Raw genomic sequence first — 25,385 nt, 5'->3', positions numbered from 1 at the left:
CATACAGAGTCAGAATTATGAAAATGGTGTCAGTGTCCAAATATTTCCGGACCTAACTGTATATGCCAATTTTGAATTTGATGCCAGCAACACATTTCAAAACAGTTGGGACAGGGGCATGTTTACTACTTTATCACCTCTACTTTTTATTACACTTAATAAGCGTTAGTGAACTGAGGAGACCAATTGCTGTAGTTTTTAAAGTGAAATGTTTTCCCATTCTTGTTTGTTATTGAATTTCAACTGCCCAACAGACTGCAGGCAGGCCAGTTTAGCACCCGGACTCTTACTACAGAGCCATGCTGTTGTAATACGTGCAGAATGTGGTTTGGCATTGTTTTGCTGATATAAGCAAGGCCTTCCCTTAAAAATATGTTATCTGGATGGCAGCATATGTTGCTCCCAATCCTGTATATATTGTTCAGCATCAGTGCTGCCTTCACTGATGTGCAAGTCACCCATGCCATGTACACTAATGCATGCCCATACCGTCACGGATGCTGGCTGTTGAACTGTGCGTTGGTTACAAGCCAGATGGTCCCCTCTTTAACCCAGAGGACGTGGTATCAACAATCCCAAAATTAATTTCCAATTTTGATTTGTCAGACCACAGGACAGTTTTGCACTTCGCCTCAGTCCATCTTAAATGAACTTGGGCCCATCTTAAATGAACTTGGGCAGTTCTGGATCTTGTTTATATATGGTTTCTTCTTTGCATGGTAGAGTTTTAACTTGCGTTTGTGGATGCATCGACAAACTGTGTTTACAGACAGTGGTTTTTGGAAGTGTTCCTGGGCCCAAGCAGTGATTTCCACTACAGAATCGTGTCTGTTTTTAAAGCAGTTCCCCCTTGAGGACCCAAAGATCACGGCCCTCCAGTATTGGTTTTCGGGCACTACTTTGCAATTTTACATTGAGAAACATTATTCTTTAATTGTTACACTATTTGCCAGAGCAGTCTTTCACAGAGGGGTCTTTACTTCTGAAATATTCATCCTCTCTAGGGTGCTATTTTTATACCCAGCCTTGTTACTGATGTTGCCAATTAACCTTTTAGTTTTGATATGTTCCACCAGCTTTTTTTAGCATTACATAACTTTTCCAGTAATTTGTTGGCCCTGTCCCACCTTTTTGGCATCATAGTCAAAGTGGGCATATATGTATCATTCCTCAGTTTCAACATTTGATATGTTTTATTTGTTCTATTGTCTATTGAATGCAGGATTTAAATGTTTTGCACATCATTGCATTCTGTTTTTATTTCCATTTTAGTGTCCTGACTTTTTGGGAAATCGGGTCATATACTTTAACCCATTGCCTTCTGGCCATAAGTGACCAACACATGCATACAGAATCAAAGGACTTATCTTTAAGAGAGGGCAACATATTAAATAGCTGTACTGTAATTCCTAAACCCTTCCTCCAGTGAGAAACACTTGGATCTGAATACCCTGAACTTCAAGTTGAGAGACTGTACTTTAAGCGCATTGCCTAAACATCAGACTGTTACATGTGTTACACCCAAAATATGCAAGTCACCTGAAAAAACAGCCAGTTGTCTGAAAAAGCCCAGATTTTCAAACATGCAATGGGTATAGAATGTCACCACACCCTTAGAAAATGATCACCTTTTGTTGCCTTACAACTTGAAACAAAAACACATAACATTTGACTTTTTAAAACATATTTACACGAAGTCATTCACAATAAACAAAAAAAAAGAAAACGTATTACATTTAAGAGTAAAATACCATATGTGGATAAATGAACACCCCCCTGTGTTAGAATCAAAGATGTATCTTTACGTAACAGCTAAGTACAGCAATGGGAACTGTGACCAGTAACTGTAATTAGTTACTTTCCCCAACACTGATAGGACATGAGATCATCATTTGGATGCATGGGACCATACAGTTTAGCCTCCATGCTGGCTGCCATATTGAAATACCACACACACACACACACACACACACACACACACACACACACACACACACACACACACACACACACACACACACACTGGGAATAAGCAGGTTTTCTTCTGTGCAATCCACAAGGGTTTAGTTAATCCTCTCAGTGAGAGAAAGGGAGGATGACGAGAGATGAAGTATAAAAGAGATGAAGGCACTGAGGGAAAGATGAAAGCGCAGAGACTGAGACAGTCAAGAACACAAACAACAGTGTAAACAACCAATATATATCTCTTTATTTACTTGAACTATATGCATGTAGTTACAACACTGTACATAGCTAATAATATACCATTTCAAATGCTCTCACCCTTGTGTACATAACATTTTATTTTCTTGGTTATTCATAATTTTTTATGTAAACCATTTTTCCGCTACCAATAAAGCTATTGAAACTGAATGGATGTCAGGGATTACTACAGGGAGCAAAAGAGGTAGTGAAAGAATAGATTAATTATGGTGGTGTCAATAAAGGGAGTATGATGGGTCACTGTTGATGTTTAGGACTCGTAATCCAGCCTGGGATTATATTCCTGTTTAGAAACCGGAGAGGCAAATCCCGAATGCTAACTTGCTGAAAGCCAGTACCAAAGGTAGACCATCACAAAACGTTTTAACTTTTCTAATTCTTTTGGTAACTGGTTGATTATAGCAAGAATGCATCTCAGGGTTTTGTTATATTGACTCCCACGGCTAACTTCGGTAAACAGGGACTGTGGTGGCACTCCTTATTCTTTAAACGTAAAAATTCTGGAAATGTCCACAAACATGCTCTATGTTTAAGAAACTCTGATTTCGGGTTTCTTCATTTCTGAGCTTATTCCCTGCCGATTCTTTGAATCCTCCAACTACAATTTCTGAAAAACCTGGAAAGGTATTGTAATTTAAGGTTAACGACAATGTGGAATTTCTCAATAGAATAGTCACATTTATTCGACTAGATTAGCATTGAAGAATTAGAACAACCATTGGTGGGGCATTTAAATTGAGGTCTGTTCATTTTTAACATTTTTGTGCTGTTACAATTTACTCAATCATACCGTATGTTAAAGTTTGTTGAAAAACATTTATGCGATGTTAGAACCCCTCTTGAACCTGTTGAACCTAAATTCCTTCACCAACTAGAAATCAAAGTCTCACAAACACATACATTGCAGTAACTTATGATGCAGTAGATTTGCCCTCATCTTGAACATCTCAACATATCACGACCGCAATGTAACCTACAGTTTGTGCTGAAAATGTTTGGACACTGACACAATGTTCATAATTTCCCTCTGTATGCCACCAGAATGGATTTGACCAAATGCTGGGTTTCTTCCTTTCTGATGCTTTGCCAGGGTCTTTCTGCCTTAATGTTTGTCTTCAGCAAGTGAAATGCATGCTCAATCGGGTTGAGTTTAGGTGATGGACTTGGCCATTGCAGAATATTACAATTCTTTGCCTTAAAAAACTCCTGGGTTGCTTTCACAGTAAGTTTGGGTCTTTCTCCATCTGTAAAATGAAGCACCCTCCAATCAGCTTTGCTGAATTTGGCTGAGTCTGAGCAGACAATATATCCCTGTACACTTCAGAATTCATCTGGCTGCTTCTGTCTTCTGTCACATCATCAATAAATACTAGTGACCCAGTGCCTTTGGAAGCCTTGCATGACCATGCCATCACACTGCCTCCACTGTATTTTACAGATGATGTGGTATGCTTCGACTCATGAGTCATTCTAAGCCTTCTCCATACTTTTTTCTTCCCATCATTCTGATACAGGTTGATCTTAGTTTCATCTGTACAAAGAATGCTGTTCCAGAACTGGGCAGGCTTTTTTAGATGTTTTTTGGCAAAGTCTAATCTGACCTTTCTGTTCTTGAGGCTTATGAATGGTTTGCACCTTGTGGTGAACCCTCTGTATTTACTCTCATGAAGTCTTCTCTTTATGGTAGACTTGGATAATGATATGCCTACCTCCTGGAGATTGTTCTTCACTTGGCTGGATGTTGTGAAGGGGATTTTCTTTATCATGGAAAGGATCCTACAATCATCCACCACTGCAGCCTAAGGATGGCCTGTTTCACTTGCATTGAGAGCACCGCATGTTGTGGGTTCACAGCAACAGCTCCCAATTGTGAATGCCACACCTGGAATCAACTCCAGACCATTTACCTGCTTAACTGATGAAGAAATAACAAAGGAATAGCCCACACCTGTCCATGAAACAGCATTTGAGTCAATTGTCCATTTACTTTTGTTCCCTTGAAAAAGAGAGGGCAACATATTAAATAGCTGTACTGTAATTCCTATACCCTTACTCCATTGAGAAACACTTGGATCTGAATACCCTGAACTTCAAGTTGAGAGACTGTACTTTAAGCGCATTGCCTAAACATCACTGTTACCATGGGTCACCCAAAATATGCAAGTCACCTGAAAAAACATCTAATTATCTGAAAAATTGCAGATTCTCAAACATGCAATGGGTATAGAATGTCACCACACCCTTAGAAAATGATCACCTTTTGTTGCCTTACAGCCTGAAATGAAAACACATAAAATGTGACTTTTTAAAACGCAGTCATCCACAATAAAAAAAACATTTTCAGAGTTATCAAAATGAAAACAGTAAAAAAACATATGTGGGTAAGTGAACACCCCCCTGAGTTACTACTTGGTGGCACCACTTTTTGCTTGAATTACAGCTAGGAATGTCTTTGCTACTAACTTTGCACATTGCATATAACACAACATGTAAACAATAGTCCAATGTAAATAAGCAACAAATAAAATTTCCCCCAAAATGTATGGGAAGTATCTGGTGGTTTGGGTTCCGCCATTGTTTTTGAAAAGACCAATTGGAAAAGCATGTCTTACGCTGTCGAATTCTGAAATTACCTTAAGTTCTTCATGTGTTATAAAACACAAACACACATGCACTCTGTCCTCAGCACAGGTATTGATCTGCAGTTTGATGGCTGACTCAGATCTCTGGTACGCATCTGATCAGACAGATGACATCCTGTTTTCCTCCCACATACACACACACATACGCAGGCATCACGCCATGCACACACAGGAACATTAAATGCAGGGGAGGTCACTGACAGAGACGGTTCATTACCATGTGGAAATCTCACAGGCCACTCTGCATGTGCATGCAGGTCTGCTGCATGGCCTCTCTCCATCCATATCCTGTCCTCGTTTAAAAACCTTACTCTCTCTCAAAGTCCCACAGATGGTGGTTCTTAGTAACCTTTCCCATCCCTATGCTCTTTAGTATTTCTTGAAAAGGCTTTATACCACAGTCAGTGACCCCAAACAGAAACTGATCCATTTTCACTTCAAATGCAGTCCATCTGTGCCTGTGTGTGCCTGTGCATGTGGGTTTGTGGAAAGGGGTCAAGCGTTGCAGTGGTGCTGTTGTTCTGTGTTGGTAACTTTGGCTCCACCTCAGCCCTTGTCTGCATGCTTGGAGGGTGTAGCTTTAGTTAATGGTCTGGAAAGTGTCTGTTCCAACACTCTCCAGTGACCCACAAACTCTCTGTCCTACCTACAATATCTCTGTTTATTTCCTGCTCAACCTCTCTCTGTGCCCTGAAAACCAAAATTTGGACACTCCCGGTTTCTCAGCAGGTTGTGTCCGTGGTCCACTGGTCATCGTAGTATTTCTGTTAACTAGCCCAGTGGTCTCTAACCAAGGGTACTTCCCAGGGGTTACCTGAGAAGACCTATGTAAGTGCCTGGATTTTGCTAAACGTTAGAACTTTGATTGGAACCAGGTTGTTCATCTGTTGAGACAAAAATGAGTGTTTTTGGCAATAAACACCAGAGAAGGGTGGTCATGGAGAAAATAACCTAAACCCCACTGTGAAGTATGGTTGTGGGTTTTTACTGCTAAAATAACCTATCCCCACTGTGAAGTATGGTTGTGGTTTGTTACAGTTAAAATAACCTAAACCCCACTGTGAAGTATGGTTGTGGGTTGTTACTGCAAAAATAACCTAAACCCCACTGAAGTATGGTTGTGGGTTTTTACTGCTATAATAACCTAAACCCCACTGTGAAGCATGGCTGTGGGTTGTTACTGCTAAAATAACCTATCCCCACTGTGAAGTATGGTTGTGGGTTGTTACTGCTAAAATAACCTAAACCCCACTGTGAAGTATGGTTGTGGGATGTAACTTCTGAAGGTCCTGGTTACCTTGTTAGTAGTGATGGCCATTCGAGGCTTTATTACCGTTCTTCTAGCAGCAGGATATTATGCTGGTAGCACTAACTTAGATTTTCTTTTTCAAAATAAAAGCCACCATTGAAATATATAAGGCAATATAGTTAACAATCCCATCGAGGCATGGACTCCACTAGACCTCTGAAGGTGTGCTGTGGTATCTGGCACAAAGACGTTAGCAGCAGGTCTTTTAAGTCCTGTTAGTATCGAGGTGGGGCCTCCATGGATTGGACTTGTTTGTCCAGCACATCCCACAGAGGCTCGATTGGATTGAGTTCTGGGGAATTTGGAGGCCAAGTCAACACCTTAAACTTGTTATTGTGTTCCTCAAACCATTCCTGAACAATTCTTGCTTTGTGGCAGGGCATATTATCCTGCTGAAAGAGGCCAATGTCATCAGGGAATACCATTGCCATGAAAGGGTGCACATGGTCTACAACAATGCTTAGGTAGGTGGTACGTGTCAAAGTAACATCCACATGAATGGCAGGACCCAAGGTTTCCCAGCACAACATTGCCCAATGCATCACACTGCCTCCGCCAGCTTGCCTCCTTCCCATAATGCCTCCTGGTGTCATGTGTTCTCCATGTAAGCGACGAATAAGCACCCGGCCATCTACATGTAAAAGTAAACGTGATTCATCAAACCAGGCCATCTTCTTCCATTGCTCCGTGATCCAGTTCTGATGCTCACGTGCCCATTGTAGGCACATACGCAACAAACTGCGATGCACTATGTGTTCTGACACCTTTCTATCAGTACCAGCATTAACTTTTTCAGCAATTTGAGCTAAAGTAGCACATCTGTTGAATCGGACCACACAGGCCCGCCTTCGCTTCCCACATGCATCAGTGAGCCTTGGCCGCCCATGACCCTGTTGCCAGTTCACTTGCCAATTTTTCCTGCGTTTAACACAGCAACTTTGAGGACAGAATGTTCACTTGCTGCCTAATATATCCCACCCACTGATAGGTGCTGTGATAACAAGATCATCATTGTTATTCACTTCACCTGTCAGTGGTCATAATGTTATGGCTGATTGGTGTATGTTTAGTCAAATAGTCAAAATTACAAACGCAGGTGTTGAGGTCACGTTGATTGACAATTTTCAGTACAATGATTACATTTGTCATGGGGAACAGTCTCAAAAAATCTGGACAGCATATGGACCAATTGCATTGCCAAAGTGGAACATTGGTAGCAAGTTGAAGCTGACCGAAAGGGATAGACAGACTCTAAACTTGATAGATGCTCAATGCCCCAAAAGCACAGGCTTGAAAATGACTACAGAATGACATCAGCACCTCTGACCCAGTCTCAACAAAAACTGCAAGTTGTGATCTTTACTAAACTGGAATTTATGGTAGGGCTGGAATTTAGAAATGGCTTGTATCCAAAGCCAACACACAAAGACGCAAAATGGGATCTAAGAAGCACATTACCTGGACTCCTGAGCAATGGAAAAAGTAATATGGTCTAATGAGTCATCTTTCAGCCTCCTACATCCCTCAAAGAACAGTAGGTGGAATATCCCATTACACACAGTTTAGGACTTGTGACAGCATTCCAAGAAGAACTGGAGCTTTTCTGTAGGCAAATGATTATTAGGCACATAATATTATATATTGCTAGGTTTCTGTTATTTTTGTCTACCGCCTTTTATGTATGTATCAATATAGAATTACTCAACATTTGGACAAACCTAATCATTCAAGGGTATTTATGTTCAATTAATATTTGTATTTATTTTCCACATTGTAGAATAATAGTGAAGACAAAACTATGAACTAACATATATGGAATCAGGTAGTAACACCAAAAGGTGTTAAACAAATCAATATACATTCACATTTTAGATTTATCACTGTAGCCACCCGTTGCCTTGATGCCAGCAAGGGCACATGTCAAGGTCTGGGTAGATTAGATGCATCTCTGAAATGGCAAGGCTTGTGGGGTGTTCCCAGTCAGCACTGTTGAGTACCTACCGACAGTGGTTTGAGGAGGGATAAACCACAATCCAGCGACAGGGTGTTGAGTTACCAAGGCTCATTGATGTGTGAGGGAAATGAGGGCAATCCTGTCTGGTCCGAACCAACAGAAGGTCTACTGTGGCACAAGTCACAGAAAATTGTAACCATGGTTACTGAAGGAATGTGTCACAACACACAGTGCATCGCACCCTGCGGCATATGGGGCTGTGTAGCCGCAGACCGTTCAGTGTCCATGATGACCCCTGTTCACTGTCAAAAGTGCCTTCAGTGGGCACATGAGCATCACAACTGGACCTTGGAGCAGTGAAAGATGGTCACCTAGTCCAATGAGGGCAGTTTTCTTAGACATCATGTGGACGGCCATGTACATGTGCACCATTTACCAGGGGAGGTGATAGCACCAGTATGCATTGTGGGAAGATGACAAGCCAGTGGAATGTGTGTGCTGCTCTGGGCAATGTTCTGCTGGGAAACCCGGGTCCGGGACTTCATGTGGATGTCAATTCGACATGTGCCACCTACCTACCACCTACCAAACATTGTTCCAGACCAGGTACACCCCTTCATGGCAATGGTATTCCCTCTTTCAGCAGGACCATGTGCCCTGCCACAATTCACACATTGTTTGGGAGTAGTTTGAGGAACATGTTGAAGAGTTCAAGGTGTTGCCCTGACCTCCAAATTCCCCAGATCACAATCTGATTGTGCATCTGTGGGATGTGCTGGACCAACAAGTCCGATCCACAGCAGCTCCACCACACAACTCACAGGACTTGAAGGATCTGCTGCTAATGTCTTGGTGCCAAATACCACAGGACACCTTCAGGGGTCGTGTAGAGTTCATGCCTCGGTGGGTCGGCCCTGTTTTGGTTGCATGTGTGGGACCAACAGCATATTAGGCAGGTGATCATAATGTTTTGACCCGTCTGTGTATATGTATCTGTGTGTATGTTCAAATGTTTTGGGGTCACTTGGAATTTTTTGATCACAAATACAGTGTAGACATTGTTACACTGTCACAGGTCCTCAACAGGCAACTTCTTTATATAGTACCCTCAAAACACCATTCTCAACATCAACAGTGAAGAGGCGACACAGGGATGCTGGAAAGGAGCTGCAAAGAAAATTCCTTGTCTCAGACTGTCCACTAAAAAACAATTAAGATGGGCAAACGAACACTGACACTGGACAGGAAGATTGAAAAAAAGTATTATGGACAGACTAATCTAAGTTTGAGCTGTTTGGATTACAAAGAAGTGAGAGGCATACCGAATGGTGGAGGCAATGTTATGGTCTGGGGGTGCTTTGGTCATGAATAAGTGGGAGATTTGTACCGGGTAATTTTCAACGCCATGAAAATTTGCCAATGTCCTCCCACAACAGGACCATGACCCAACACACAGTCTCCAAACTATGCAAGAACTATTTAGTGAAGAAGCAGTCAGCTGGTATTCTGTCTATAATGGAGTGGCCAGCACAGTCACCAGATCTCAACCCTATTGAGCTGTTGTGGGAGCAGCTTGACGGTATGGTACAGTATGTAAGAAGTGCCCATCAATCCAATCCAACTTGAGGGAGGTGCTTCATGAAGCATGGGGTGAAATCTCTTCAGTTACATAAACAAATTTACAACTAGAATGCCAAAGGTCTGCCAGGCTGCAATTGTTGCAAATGGAGGATTCTTTGACAAAAGCAAAGGACACAATTACTATTTAAATTAAAAATAATTATTCATAACCTTTTCAATTTCTTTATTTCCTATACATTTTGCTATATTTCCTATTCGTGTGTGTGTATATACAGTGTATATACACTGTGTATATATCAAATGATGTGTTTATATTTCATGTGAACTAAAATATCAAATCCTACATTTATTTTGTTTCGGTTTGGACTGAGTGCAAACCTCTCTTCTTCTCTTTCACTCCCTCTCCCTGTTAACAGGGATTAATAAATGCTTGACTTCTTTTGACCCCTGTGGTGTGGGCAAAGTGCACCATGGGATTTCTGTGGCAGCTCCCATATGTCACCTGATTTAATTCACAAACAAGCAGGGGAGCTGCTCGGGAAAGATTCTAGCAGCAGTAGGTTATGAAATCATTTTTGTTTACTACTTCACCTACAGCATGCCTGGCAGAAGATGACAGGGAGAAGTTAATGAAAGCATAACCTTGTTTTGGCCGTTAGTTGTCGTTACACTGGTGTTTGAGAGCTTGGGCTGAGAGCTGGTAGTGTCCTGCGTAGTCTGTCCCCCTCCCCTCTTTCTGTGCATGTCGTTTCTTTGTGTGTTGTTTCAGTGCGCCTGATAGGACATGACCGGATAAAGCAACAACAGTCATGGGTGATTGTTTTTGAGTTGAACTGATTTTGGACTGGGGACACTATATGACTGAAAGGGGGGCGGGGTTAGGACATTCTGCTCCTATAAAAGGGAAGGAAGCTGTCACAGTCTTTCTATCACTTTTTAAAAAGGAGGGAGAATTTGAATGGAGGGCAGGGGAATGGGATGAAGAGAAGTGATTCTGTTCTGCTAGCATATCGATGAGCTAGCCATGTTCTGACATATCATTGCTCTTGGTGGTGCCGTGCTGTTAAAGAGGAAGGGCTGTGTCGCATAACAATGGCTTGACACACTGTTCTCTCCCGGGTCAAAATACTGCTGGATCTTTTACAGATAGAAGGTACTGTAACAGACAGTGTTGATAAATGGGTACAAATGAATATAAACCTCTCCCAGCCCTTGCCATCAGAATGAAAAACTGTGCAGAGGATGGTGCAGAGCAATCTTGGGGAGAATGAGAGAGAGAGAGGTGTTGTTCATTTCTCTGATTGAGAAATGGAGAGATGGAGAAGGGGGAGTGGTAGATGATATGGGTTTCTGTAGCTAGCAGACTGATTGTTATTCTCGCATTGACACTGTCAGTCTGGTGCGTGTGTGCGTATGTGTGAGAGAGTAATTGATGTTGTTTATCCCTTCCCACTTTGTAGAGAGGTTGTCATAGGTTGAGCTCATTGTGTTTCTGTATGAATAACCCATGTTTGTGTATGTGTGTGTGTCCAAAAGGATTTCAGCTCAGGGGTTAGGTTTAGGGAAAAACATACAATCATACCGTTAGTCATAGTGTTAGAATTGGGGTACATTTTTGGCATTCCTGGTAAGAATTAGCTGTTAAAATTAACTTAGGCTTAAGACTTTTGAGGCTATGGTTAGGTTAGTGCTAGGGAATAGGGAACATTTCAAATGTTTTAAGGGAATAGGGAAAAACAAATGTTTTGTGTGTGTGTGTTTCTGTCCTAATGAAGTCGGGTCTGGTGGGCAGGGTTAAGTAACTATGATACATAGAAATTACTATTGGGCTGTTGGGTCTGAGAACACACACTGACAAAAAGAAAAATCCAAAGATATTGACTTAACAGCACACTTACATTAACATACACAAACACAAGACATACACAGAATCCAAACATGCTTAGCATGAAATGTGCAATATTTTAGCTCCTGGTCTGTCAACAGGGCATTAAAAACATGGCAGTGTGAGCAATTACAGCACACTGTGTTGGAGTGTGCTTGCTCACTCTTCCATGGTGACAGATGAGTAACAGAGGATTATAAAAGAAAAAAAGAAAAATCCTAAATAAAATCCCATAAACCCTTATTCCTCTCATGTCGGTTATTTTTTCCTCCCTCCCTATTTCTCTCTTTCAGTTTCCATCTATTTCTCTCTCCCTTTCTCTATTTTGGTCTGTCTCTATTTCCATGTTTCTGTATTTCTCAGTTTCTTTTTCTATCCTCTCAATTCGTCTCTGCATAACTTTCTACTTCACTCTCTTTTTTTCCACACAGAAAGTGTGTTCTTGATTACTTTTTATGGGGGCAATGGTTTTGAATAGTGTCTAATCTTTTCATATCAGTCAGAAGACGACTCATACAATAACAATGCATAACTGGCAGCCCTTAATTACAGCCCCTGTGGTGAGAATCTCCACTCGCTTGACAAAAAACCTTGTGGAAAGCAGAGCTGTGTTTAATAGACAGAGATTATACAGATCCATATTGAGTCGGAGTGGGAGGACGCACGTGCAAGTTACAGTGTCCTGCCGTCTCACGCAAATCCCAGGCAGGCCTGTCTCTGAAGGACATTTCGGAATCTCAGATTGCAAGCGTGTGTTTGGGATTTAGCGGGAAAATGACTTTGAAGCAAGGCATTGAAAGCCCAGAGACAACCTCCCCTCACAATGTGTGAGTTTTCCCATAAGCATGAGATCCATGCTTGTTATCAAATGGAAGTGGAGCCTAATCTGTCTCCTTGATCAGCATCACGTAGCTGTCGAAATCACAAAAGTCCTTTCCCCTTCCCCTTGACTACACTCTATTACCTACGCTCCACCTCTGCACTGCGCTTTTGCAGAAGTGTGTGGTTATAAGAAATGGGTATGTGGCATGAGAAGTATGTGTGGCAATTTGTGTTTGTCATGAAGAAATAAAGAAATGCATAGAAGGGCATATGTTTCAGGTAGGTTGTTAGAAATGCGTAGAAGGGGCGTATGTTTCAGGTAGGTTGTTAGAAATGCATAGAAGGGCGAATGTTTCAGGTAGGTTGTTAGAAATGCATAGAAAGGCGTATGTTTCAGGTAGGAAGTTAGAAATGCATAGAAGGGCGTATGTTTCAGGTAGGTTGTTAGAAATGCATAGAAGGGCGAATGTTTCAGGTAGGTTGTTAGAAATGCATAGAAAGGCGTATGTTTCAGGTAGGAAGTTAGAAATGCATAGAAGGGCGTATGTTTCAGGTAGGTTGTTAGAAATGCATAGAAGGGCGAATGTTTCAGGTAGGTTGTTAGAAATGCATAGAAGGGCGAATGTTTCAGGTAGGTTGTTAGAAATGCATAGAAGGGCGTATGTTTCAGGTAGGTTGTTAGAAATGCATAGAAGGGCGAATGTTTCAGGTAGGTTGTTAGAAATGCATAGAAGGGCGAATGTTTCAGGTAGGTTGTTAGAAATGCATAGAAGGGTGAATATTTCAGGTAGGTTGTTAGAAATGCAGAAATGTGTTTACAGTCTACAAGTATGTGTCTCAGCAACTCCAATGGAAGAGGGCTTTAAGTGTTCATTAAGTGTTCATTAAGTTACAGTGAGTATGCACACTGTACGGTAAGTGCTGTGTTTGTTTGCTGGTGTGTGTTTTGTGTGTTAGATGAAGCAGACACTCAGTAAAAAAAGATGACAGAACTAGAGCAGGCAATGAGAGGCAGTGCGATGGAAACAACCCACTGTGTGTGTGCTTGTGTTTGCGTGTATGTTCTTGTGTTAAGATGTTGTGGCAGTGTGTTTTAATCTGTCTCGTCTCGAGATGGAGTGTTGGTAATGGAGTGTTGGTTATCCTATTGTCATGGTAACAGGAAGAAATATCTGGATTTTGTGTCTGTGTGCAAAGAATAAATGATGACCTTTCACATACATTGTGTGTGTGTGTGTATGCTACATGAATGTGTTACATTCTGTTATAAACCCAGCAACAGCATATCACTTGTGTCTAATTCTGCCCTTTTTGGTATGACTTCTTAAAGGTGTTGGGTTTAAATGGCATTCAGGATTAAACTGTCTGATGGCTTGAGCGGCGCCATGTTTCTAAATGTGGAAATGTCAACTACCGCATATTAGTGGAGATTTTAAGATCCCCTTTCAGCCATGTTGCTTTCATAGACAAACAGGTTTAATTCAATTAATCAAAGAAGCTGTGAACCTTAAACCGAAATTTCTTTTTTCAAGTGTCCGAGTTCATGCTTGCATCACTTGAGGCTTTTAAAGAAGCACACAGGTTTATCAGGGCTCGGTTTTCACCCATGGCACTCGGGTGATCCCCGCCACAGACCCTCTCTTCCGCCTTGGCCTTTCCCTAAGTCTGACAACCCTGACTGATCAGGTTTACCATTACAGGCCACTGGTTGCGTCAGGAGTACAGCTCCCACAACTCAGAAGGTCACACAGGTGTCACTGTTACACGGATAATACCCCCCACCGCCTACCTGTTCCTCCCTATCAACCCAAAGCTTTATTCGCCTCACAACCTGCCCTCTGTTCGTTTTACGGAGGAGCCGCTGAAAATACTCTTTGCGATTGGGAACAGGAGTGACTAGGTGACTGGGAGACGTGCTTTCCGAGATTAAGATGACATGAGGACTTGTCCAGCCAAAAACAATGTATCCCCATACCAATCTCTTGTGGACATACTCCCTAAAGGATCTGTCACGATACCTGGGCGAGCCCATTTAGTCGACTGCTTGATCCTTAGGTCGATAGGCTGTTGTTAGGCCGAGATTGTTATAGTCGAGCATTTGAAATTATATGTTTTGTGTATTTTGGAGTGGACTCATTCATTACGGCCTATTATTCTAGGCTGGTGGCTCACAGTGTCTTTTATACTGGTCACAAAGTGTGATACTGATTGAAAGCTGTCTGATGTATGTGTTTGTTCAGAAGGAAAACACTGCGGACAGTTTGACAAGTCATCAGGAATCTTGGGGGCACATCTCCAGATTGGTGATCAGAATGCATTTTTATTTTTTTGGGTTTGTCCTGACACAACAAAAATTAGACCTACATTTATACTACACATTATAGACTTTAGCTATGTACTACAGATACATCTTTTCCAGAACAATAATACTTTTGAGGATTTTATAAACCCTTTTCATACTCAAATGATCTGTAGAAAATTGCACTGCCTTCAATATTATCTTTTGTTACTCTAATTTTCCCCCCAATTTCTCCCCTCCCAATTTCTTGATGTTCAGTTCGCAATGAATTTTCTCATCACACTTCACTCAGCCAGAAAGTGTTTTGTCAATACACAGGCATGGAGGAGAACACATTCACCGGCAAACAACCACGGCACTAGTAGTGTTTGTTCTGGTGAGTTGGAATCTTTTGTAGTTCGGTAGGTTAGAGGACATTTCCCCCATGGTCGAGCCAGTAACATTAAAAGACAGAGGAGTGGACCTCTTTGTTCCACTTACGACTATCTCATGTCTTAAAAGTCACAAACCCATAATTTAACGAAACATTCAAAAAAAAAGTGATAAAATCTGTCATTCTGCTCTAGAGCAAGGCAGCTAACCTGAACAGTGTCCACTGGCAGATTCCTGCACCTCTCCAATTTAGAGGGGTCAGGTTAAACATCAGTCCAGTAAGGCCTTGTGTGCGATTAACAAACAAAATAATATAATCTTATATTTCTAATGTGGGTTAACCAAGATTACTCACTTGCCAATGGAGATTATACAGAAATAATGACCATATATTATAATTTCCAAGAGTTCCTGGAGCAAAACTGAGTAAGTCTGCATGGTTGTGATGCTGTGTGCCACAGAGCATAGACTTCTAATGTTGAGTGCCAGTCTGAGAGGACGCAGAGGAGAGGAGATGATTCACAACAGGTACCAGGAAAGGGCTGCAGTATGGAGCCAGCTCTGGCATTGTTCTCTTAGGTACAATGTCACTGCAGTCCACAGCAACCATAGGAGATTCTTGCCCAGCATGGGACTCTGCCCCAATGATAGTAATTAATAACTTGCACACACACACACACACAACTCAGCCCTAAACACACAAACAAAGCATGCAAGGTATATGGACCTATTCAGAGGCTCTGCAATACACTACAGAAAGGCTGCTGTGTGTGTGCGTGTGTCTCGCTCTCATTACCTCTATTGCTCAAAAAACGCAGTGGCACGCTTCTTTTTTTGTTTGTGCTGAAACATTGTTGCCAGGCAACGGTATGAGGCAGAAGAAACTGCATCAAATGTATGTGTGTGTGTGTGTGTGTCAAGTGTGCGCACAATTGTGTGTTTAGCAGAAGCAGCCTAAACACACACCGGCCTTTTCTAAAACTATTGCTGCTGAGGTACAGAGTGAGGGATGGAGGAGGAAAAGAGATAAGGAGGGATAGGAGGGGAAAAAGGAGTGTGGACTGGTGGGAAGAGATGGAGGGAGGGAGGGATGAAAAGAGGAACGATGTGACGGATGGAGGAGACTTGAGATACGTGTGGAAGGAGGGAGGATGAGAGAGAGAGAGAGGGGGAGGGATGAAGAGAGGGACAATGTGACGGATGGAGGAGACTTGAGATACGTGTGGAAGGAGGGAGGATGAGAGAGAGAGAGAGAGGGGGAGGGATGAAGAGAGGGACAATGTGACGGATGGAGGAGACTTGAGATACGTGTGGAAGGAGGGAGGATGAGAGAGAGAGAGAGGGGGAGGGATGAAGAGAGGGACAATGTGACGGATGGAGGAGACTTGAGATACGTGTGGAATGAGGGAGGTTGAGAGAGAGGGATGGAAAGCAATGCAAAGAGAATATACACATGTGGGGATGGAGGAATGGAGTGAGGGGGCGAGAGAAAGAAAAGGGAGGGAGGGAGGGAGGGAGAAGGGTCACTTGTCAATCATTCATGGCACACCAACTCTCTGAAATACACACAGGCATTCTCATAGTACTAAGGCAGGCAGATTTCAAAGAAAAAGCTGATTTAACTGGAATGAAATATGCATGAGCTCATTAAGTAAATCCGCGCAAAACTGAGTGTCTGTCTGCAGTCGACAGTGTACATGTAGTTACAGCCTCTCCCCTCCCCCACGTTCCCACAATCCCCTTTTCTGCTCATTTCCTCGTAATCTAGTTACAGCCATACAGCTGTAGTTAACTGGCTGTTTAACAGTCCGTTTACTTTTCTCGTTGTCATTCTTTTCATTTTCCTTTCAATTTACTCTTCCACTCCCTTTCTCTCATCTCTCTCCATCCCCTTGCATCTCTTTCTCTCTGTTTCTTTTACTCACATTTTGTTTCTTTTTTCTCTGTCACTCTCTTTCTCTGTCATTCATTCTTTGTCTCTGTCACTCTATCTCTGTCTGTACCATCCCTGTGAATATTTATATATTCCTGTTTTTCAGGCCCTAACATGCTCCCCCCACCCCCCCTCTGTCTTCAGATCTCAGCCTTCCCATGTTGATTCTCGGCCTCCTGTCCATCCTGCTGCTGGGCCCTGGGTACCGTGCGGCTGATATTCCAGAAGACCCCACGGCAGAGTTCTCAGTCAGACTGTACCACCACATGCAGGGGGGGGATGAGAACATCATCTTCTCCCCCCTGAGCGTGGCTCTGGCCCTGGGCATGGTGGAGCTAGGGGCCCGCGGGGCCTCCCTCACAGAGATACGCCAGGCTTTAGGCTTCAGCCACCTACCTAAAGGTAGACACAATTGATCTGTTGGGAGCAGGGTGCAACCTGCTTAATTTTGATATATAGACTGACACACCTGCACAACCACCTCACAGTCAGGAAGATGACTGTACGTCTATCTGTCTCCCAGATGTTGAGTTCTCAATGCTCCAGAACCTGACGGGGGCTCTGTATGAAGACGACGCCCGCTACATCATCCGATTGGCCAACTCCCTCTTCCTGCAGAGCGGAGTGACCTTCAACCCGACGTTCCTGCGGCTGATGAGGAAGTTATTCCGGGCCGAGGTGGAGACGGTGGACTTCAGTGAATCTGCTGCCGTGGCAGAGCAGATCAACGGCTGGGTGGAAAACCACACGGAAGGTTAGCCAGTGGATTCATAGAAGGTCTTGTAATGTTAATGTAGTGGATGTATATTGAACAAAAATATGAACAAAATACAGTATTTATACAGTATACAGTATTTATACAGTATATACAGTTTAAGTGTTGGTCCCATGTTTTATAAGCTGAAATAGAAGATCCAGAAATCGGAAAAAGCATATTTCTTTCACATAATGTGCATAGTGAGCTTCTTTCTCCTTTTCCAAGATAATCTATCCACCTGACAGGTGTGACATATCAAGAAACATCATGATCATTACACAGTTGAATCTTGTGCTGGGTACAATAACATGCCACTCTACTATGCAGTGAAAAATGCAATTTTGTCACTCAATCCATTGGTACAGCTGTCTCACCTTTGAAGGGAGCATTTGGCATGATGATTCCACCAGTGCAGTTGCCAGGAAAGGTTCACGTATCATTGTAAAGAATGTGGCAGACTAACTGGCAGTCACAACCACAGACCACATGTAGCCACGTGAATGGACAGAGATACCATGATAAGATAATGAGGCTCTGTAGGATCTGTACACAATTCCTGTAAGCTGAAAATGTCCCAGTTCTTCCATGGCCTGGATACTTACCAGACATGTCATCCAGGGAGCATGTTTGAGATGTTTTTCAGTTCCTGCTAATATCCAGAAATGTCCCATAGCCATTGAAGTGGAGTGGCACAACATTCCTCAAGCCACAGTCAACAGTCTGATCAACTTTATTTAAAGGAAACCATCAGATACTGACTTGTTTTCTTATTCACACCACTAAGTAGGCGGAGGGGTGTTACTAACCAGGAGAGTCACTAAGTTAGACTTCCTCACTGAACAAATATTATAGTAAGAAGTTTTCCTTTGAAAAATTTTACCTTACTTGAAGGTTTAGATTTTGTTAATGTATGTATATATATATATATATATATATATATATATATATATATATATATATATATATACACATACATACATACATACATACACACACACACACACACACACACACACACACACACACACACACACACATACACACATACATACATACATACATACATACATACATACATACATACATACATACATACATACATACATACATAATTCTACGTGGCATTGATTCAACAAGGTGCTGAAAGCATTCTTCAGAAATGTTGGCCCATATTGATAGGATAGCATCTTGCAGTTGATGGAGATTTGTGGGATGCACATCCAGGGCTCTCACTTTCAACATTCAATATGTTATCTATATTCTATTGTGAATTAAATATAAGTTTATGAGATTTGTAAATTATTCCATTCCTTTTTTAATCACAATTTGTACAGTGTCCCAACTTTTTTGGAATTGATGTGTATATATGTGTATGTGCATGTGTATATGTATATACACTCACCTAAAGGATTATTAGAAACACCATGCTAATACTGTGTTTGACCCCCTTTCGCCTTCAGAACTGCCTTAATTCTACGTGGCATTGATTCAACAAGGTGCTGAAAGCATTCTTTAGAAATGTTGGCCCATATTGATAGGATAGCATCTTGCAGTTGATGGAGATTTGTGGGATGCACAAAGCTCCCGTTCCACCACATCCCAAAGATGCTCAATTTGGTTGAGATCTGGTGACTGTGGGGGCCATTTCCGTACAGTGAACTCATTGTCATGTTCAAGAAACCAATTTGAAATGAATCAAGCTTTGTGACATGGTGCATTATCCTGCTGGAAGTAGCCATCAGAGGATGGGTACATGGTGCTCATAAAGGGATGGACATGGTCAGAAACAATGCTCAGGTAGGCCGTGGCATTTAAACAATGCCCAATTGTTACTAAGGGGCCTAAAGTGTGCCAAGAAAACATCCCCCACACCATTACACCACCACCACCAGCCTGCACAGTGGTAACAAGGCATGATGGATCCATGTTCTCATTCTGTTTACGCCAGATTCTGACTCTACCATCTGAATGTCTCAACATAAATCGAGACTTATCCGACCAGGCAACATTCTTCCAGTCTTCAACTGTCCAATTTTGGTGAGCTCGTGCAAATTGGTGAGCTCGTTCCTATTTGTAGTGGAGATGAGTGGTACCCAACAATCATGCCACGCTCATAATTGCTTAAATCACCTTTCTTTCCCATTCTGACATTCAGTTTGGAGTTCAGGAGATTGTTTTGACCAGGATCACACCCCTAAATGCATTGAAGCAACTGCCATGTGATTGGTTGATTAGATAATTGCATTAATGAGATATTGAACAGGTGTTCCTAATAATCCTTTAGGTGAGTGTATATATAGTATCAAATCACAATACCTTCAATTGACAACAATTGCAAAACATATTGTGTTGTGAGGTACCTGGCAATTCCCAGCCCTACTATTTTGGTACATTCAAATCATAACATCACAGGTTCATCCAACAGGAATCACTCTGGCACTCTGTCTTTAGGTAAGATTCGTGACCTGTTGTCAGCTGATGACTTCAGCAGTGTCACCCGGTTGACCCTGGTCAATGCAGTGTATTTCCGCGGCAGCTGGAAGAACCAGTTCAGACCTGAAAACACCAGAACCTTCTCCTTCAGCAAAGATGATGGGAGTGAGGTCCAAACCCTCATGATGTACCAGCAAGGAGAGTTCTACTACGGTAGGGACAGTGTGTTCTTGTATTGCATTAAGCCAGAATTCATTGAATGACCTTACAAATAGCATAAACCAGCTTTTTCTTTTCAAAAGGTTGTGTTTGGATAATGGGGTTAGTATGTTTTATGGATTTCAGAATCAAGGATAGGTTTACAGTTAATCAGGAGAAACATTCTGAAGCTATTGGTGTCCACAGTAGTGGTTACTAACCAGTCAAATTTAAGTACATTTTGGGAGGAACTAGTACTTTAATAGTTCATCTCTTTGAGCTGTACTTGTACTACCAAGGCACTTCAGTGAAATTATATGCAGCATGATAATGTATGAATCTACAATATGCTCTTAGCTGAATCCATCTACTGATTCCTACTCTCCCGGTGAAGCTGTTACTTCATGCAAATGCCCCTCTACATTCAAGTGGAGTAGCTGAAATCAGTGGAATAGAGAGAGAGAAAATCTTCATTAGCCGAGATTAAATGGCACAGTGGGTAAGCCAGTGCCTCCAGTTACCTGCATCATTGCAAGACCAGGGTTTAAATCGGGCACAAGGTCCCAAAAGGGCATCCAGCCAAGGGCAGTGCAATTGGCCAGCACTATCCAGGTTTGGTGGTGTTATTAATCAACAGGATTGCCTTGTTGTGCTCTAGCAACTCCTTGTGGCAGCTTGGGCACCTGTGAGCTCAAGCAAGGTAGAAGGCTGGAGAATGCCTTGCTGCACATGAAAGTTAAAAATAAATTCCATAGGTTTACCGAACGGTTGTGTGATTTTTTTTAAAGTGCACCAATGTCCCAGCCTGGAATTATCATTGTTAACATTGTTCATGAGCTGAAACTGTGAGTCCCGAGCAACAAAGGCTGCATAGCAAGTGGAAACCTAATTTGGACTATGCTAATAATGCTTATTTAAGGTTTTGGCTTGTTGTGAAATAATTGTCCGTATGTTTTCAAGAACAATTAAAGGTATGCATAATTTCACCCAAATATGAATTGCTTTAAGGCTACCAAGTCAAATTACATAGTAAGAGGTGTGAGAGGTGATTATTTTGTGAAAAGGACAATATCACCATCTTTATCCATCCTATCTACCCTAAATAAATTGTATCAACATAGCTCGTCTTCTTTGAGAAGCAATTTTCAGATAACATTAATATGTCTGGATTTGACTGATATACTAACATATTGGTCAAATCCAACTTAAAATGTTTTAAAAGTGTTTAGAGTTACGTATTAAGAATTATGCATGTTAACTGCATATTCTTGAAATAAGCACCAAAGCCTTAAAAACATAAGGTATAAAGTAAGTTTGTCTGTGACATGGATCGACTTGTCTTGTCTGTCTCAGGGGAGTTCAGTGACGGATCGTCCGAGGCTGGTGGTGTGTACCAGGTGTTAGAGATGCCCTACGAGGGTGAGGATATGAGCATGCTGATAGTGTTGCCCAGGCAGGAGGTCCCCCTGGCAGCCCTGGAGCCCATCATCAAGGCCCCTCTTCTGGAGGAGTGGGCCAACAATGTCAAGAGGCAGAAGGTGGAGGTCTACCTGCCCAAGTGAGAACACGCACACAATACATGTGACAATTCAGGAACGGGGTCTTATTACAAAATTGGAGTTTGGCCTTTTATTACATTTTATAAAGGTCCAGACTCTGAGCTTTGCAATGGTACATAATACACTATATTTTGATAAAGTTATGAGAGATGCTGCTTTAAAAGTTGATAATCTGCTCTACCTAGTTCTGAGAAAAAAAGCCAAGCTCACTTGTCAGATCACTCGTCTTTGTTTACGCCCATTCAGCATAGATCACTCCCTCCTAGATCTTAACCCCAACCAGCACCTTGTGCTAAACTGTTTTACTTACTCAAACATGTTCTGAGAGCAGAAAGAAATCGAATGGTTCAGGCAAAACTCCCAATTAAAATTGAGAGGAGGCGGTGCTCATGAACATTTCAAGCTGGATCAAATAACCAAGAGAATGTTATCTCTACCAAAATTTCACCACTGAATGTTAGTGTAATCAAGTCATTTATCATGTACTTTATTATAACATAGCAGGCAAACATTTGCACGCTTCTTGATGTAATTTGAAATGTTCATGAGCACCGCCTCCTCTCCATTTCGATTGGATGTTCGCCTGTACCAATCACGTTTCTTTCTGCCCTCAGAACATATATATATATATACACTCACCTAAAGGATTATTAGGAACACCTGTTCAATTCTCATTAATGCAATTATCTAATCAACCAATCACATGGCAGTTGCTTCAATGCATTTAGGGGTGTGGTCCTGGTCAAGACAATCTCCTGAACTCCAAACTGAATGTCAGAATGGGAAAGAAAGGTGATTTAAGCAATTTTGAGAGTGTCAGGTATTGTTGTTGGTGCCAGACGGGCCGGTCTGAGTATTTCACAATCTGCTCAGTTACTGGGATTTTCACGCACAACTATTTCTAGGGTTTACAAAGAATGGTGTGAAAAGGGAAAAACATCCAGTATGCGGCAGTCCTGTGGGCGAAAATGCCTTGTTGATGCTAGAGGTCAGAGGAGAGAATGGGCCGACTGATTCAAGCTGATAGAAGAGCAACTTTGACTGAAATAACCACTCGTTACAACCGAGGTATGCAGCAAAGCATTTGTGAAACCACATCACGCACAGCCTTGAGGCGGATGGGCTACAACAGCAGAAGACCCCACCGGGTACCACTCATCTCCACTACAAATAGGAAAAAGAGGCTACAATTTGCACAAGCTCACCAAAATTGGACAGTTGAAGACTAGAAGAATGTTGCCTGGTCTGATGAGTCTCGATTTCTGTTGAGACATTCAGATGATAGAGTCAGAATTTGGTGTAAACAGAATGAGAACATGGATCCATCATGCCTTGTTACCATTGTGCAGGCTGGTGGTGGTGGTGTAATGGTGTGGGGTATGTTTTCTTGGCACACTTTAGGCCCCTTAGTGCCAATTGGGCATAGTTTAAATGCCACGGCCTACCTGAGCATTGTATCTGACCATGTCCATCCCTTTATGAGCACCATGAACCCATCCTCTGATGGCTACTTCCAGCAGGATAATGCACCATGTCACAAAGCTCAAATCATTTCAAATGGGTTTCTTGAACATGACAATGAGTTCACTGTACTGAAATGACCCCCACGGTCACCAGATCTCAACCCAATAGAGCATCTTTGGGATGTGGTGGAACGGGAGCTTTGTGCCCTGGATGTGCATCCCACAAATCTCTATTAACTGCAAGATGCTATCCTATCAATATGGGCCAACATTTCTAAAGAATGCTTTCAGCACCTTGTTGAATCAATGCCACGTAGAATTAAGGCAGTTCTGAAGGCGAAAGGGGGTCAAACATAGTATTAGTATGGTGTTCCTAATAATTTAGGTGAGTGTATATTCATTCATTACACACAGACTGATATATTTCAAATGTTTATTTCTTTTAATTGTGATGATTATAACTGACAACTAATGAAAATCCCAAATTCAGTATCTCAGAAAATTAGAATATTACCTAAGACCAATAAAAAAAAGATATTTTTAGAAATGTTAGCTGGCTGAAAAGTATGGAAATGAAAAGTATGAGCATGTACAGCACTCAATACTTAGTTGGGGCTCCTTTGCCTGAATTACAGCAGCAATGCGGCGTGGCATGGAGTCGATCAGTCTGTGGCACTGCTCAGGTGTTATGAGAGCCCAGGTTGCTCTGATAGTGGCCTTCAGCTCTTCTGCATTGTTGGGTCTGGCGTATCGCATCTTCCTCTTCACATTACCTCACAGATTTTCTATAGGGTTAAGGTCAGGCAAGTTTGCTGGCCAATTAAGAACAGGGATACCATGGTCCTTAAACCAGGTACTGGTAGCTTTGGCACTGTGTGCAGGTGCCAAGTCCTGTTGGAAAATGAAATCTGCATCTCCATAAAGTTGGTCAGCAGCAGGAAGCATGAAGTGCTCTAAAACTTCCTGGTAGACGGCTGCATTGACCTTGGACCTCAGAAAACACAGTGGACCAACACCAGCAGGTGACATGGCACCCCAAACCATCACTGACTGTGGAAACTTGACTTCAAGCAACATGGATTCTGTGCCTCTCCTCTCTTCTTCCAGACTCTGGGACCTTGATTTCCAAAGGAAATGCAAAATGTACTTTCATCAGAGAACATAACTCAGCAACAGTCCAGTCCTTTTTGTCTTTAGCCCAGGCAAGACGCTTATGACGCTGTGTCTTGTTCAAGAGTGGCTTGACACAAGGAATGCGACAGCTGAAACCCATGTCTTGCATATGTTTGTGCGTGGTGGTTCTTGAAGCACTGACTCCAGCTGCAGACCACTCTGTGAATCTTCCCCACATTTTTGAATGTTTTGTTTCACAATCCTCTCCAGGGTGCGGTTATCCCTATTGCTTGTACACTTTTTTTTTCTACCACATATTTTACTTCCTTTCACCTCTCTATTAATGTGCTTGGACACAGAGCTCTGTGAACAGCCAGCCTCTTTAGCTATGACCTTTTGTGTCTTGCCCTCCTTGTGCAAGGTGTCAATGGTCGTCTTTTGGACAGCTGTCAAGTTAGCAGTCTTCCCCATGATTGTGTTGCCTACAGAACTAGACTGAGAGACCATTTAAAGGCCTTTGCAGGTGTTTTGGGTTAATTAGCTGATTAGAGTGTGGCACCAGGTGTCTTCAATATTGAACCTTTTCAATATTCTGAATTTGGGTTTTTCATTTGTTGTCAGTTGTCACTTATAATAATCAAAATGTAAATATTGTGGAATGAATGTATACATTATACAAGTTTCACTTTTTGATGATATTCTAATTTCATGACCAGCACCTGTGTGTGTGTGTGTGTATATATATATATATGTATATATATACACACACACACACACACACACACACACATACACATATATGTGTGTGTCTGTGTATGGCAGGTGAAAAGGGACTTTATTAA

The 25,385-nt window shown here is 42.0% G+C and overlaps 1 protein-coding gene across 4 annotated transcripts in view; it reads left to right on the top strand.

The window, feature by feature from the left end:
• Positions 1-25,385, top strand: part of serpini1 (serpin peptidase inhibitor, clade I (neuroserpin), member 1) — a 51,915-nt gene that overhangs the window by 12,236 nt on the left and 14,294 nt on the right. For 2 of the 4 annotated variants that reach the window (XM_034291675.1, XM_034291672.1), the window contains exons 1-5: positions 10,204-10,265; positions 17,165-17,422; positions 17,544-17,774; positions 20,229-20,423; positions 21,762-21,966. In XM_034291675.1, coding sequence (XP_034147566.1) covers positions 10,205-10,265; positions 17,165-17,422; positions 17,544-17,774; positions 20,229-20,423; positions 21,762-21,966 — 950 coding nt within the window. In that variant the 5' untranslated portion in view covers position 10,204. Of the gene's footprint in view, positions 1-10,203; positions 10,266-15,002; positions 15,092-17,164; positions 17,423-17,543; positions 17,775-20,228; positions 20,424-21,761; positions 21,967-25,385 lie in introns of those variants that run through there. The other 2 variants (XM_034291680.1, XM_013131366.4) reach the window with 2 other exon arrangements.

The sequence above is a fragment of the Esox lucius genome, chromosome 1, assembly GCF_011004845.1.
Source record: "Esox lucius isolate fEsoLuc1 chromosome 1, fEsoLuc1.pri, whole genome shotgun sequence".
Classification (NCBI taxonomy): Eukaryota; Metazoa; Chordata; class Actinopteri; order Esociformes; family Esocidae; genus Esox; species Esox lucius.
This window is presented reverse-complemented; position numbering and strand designations above follow the sequence as displayed.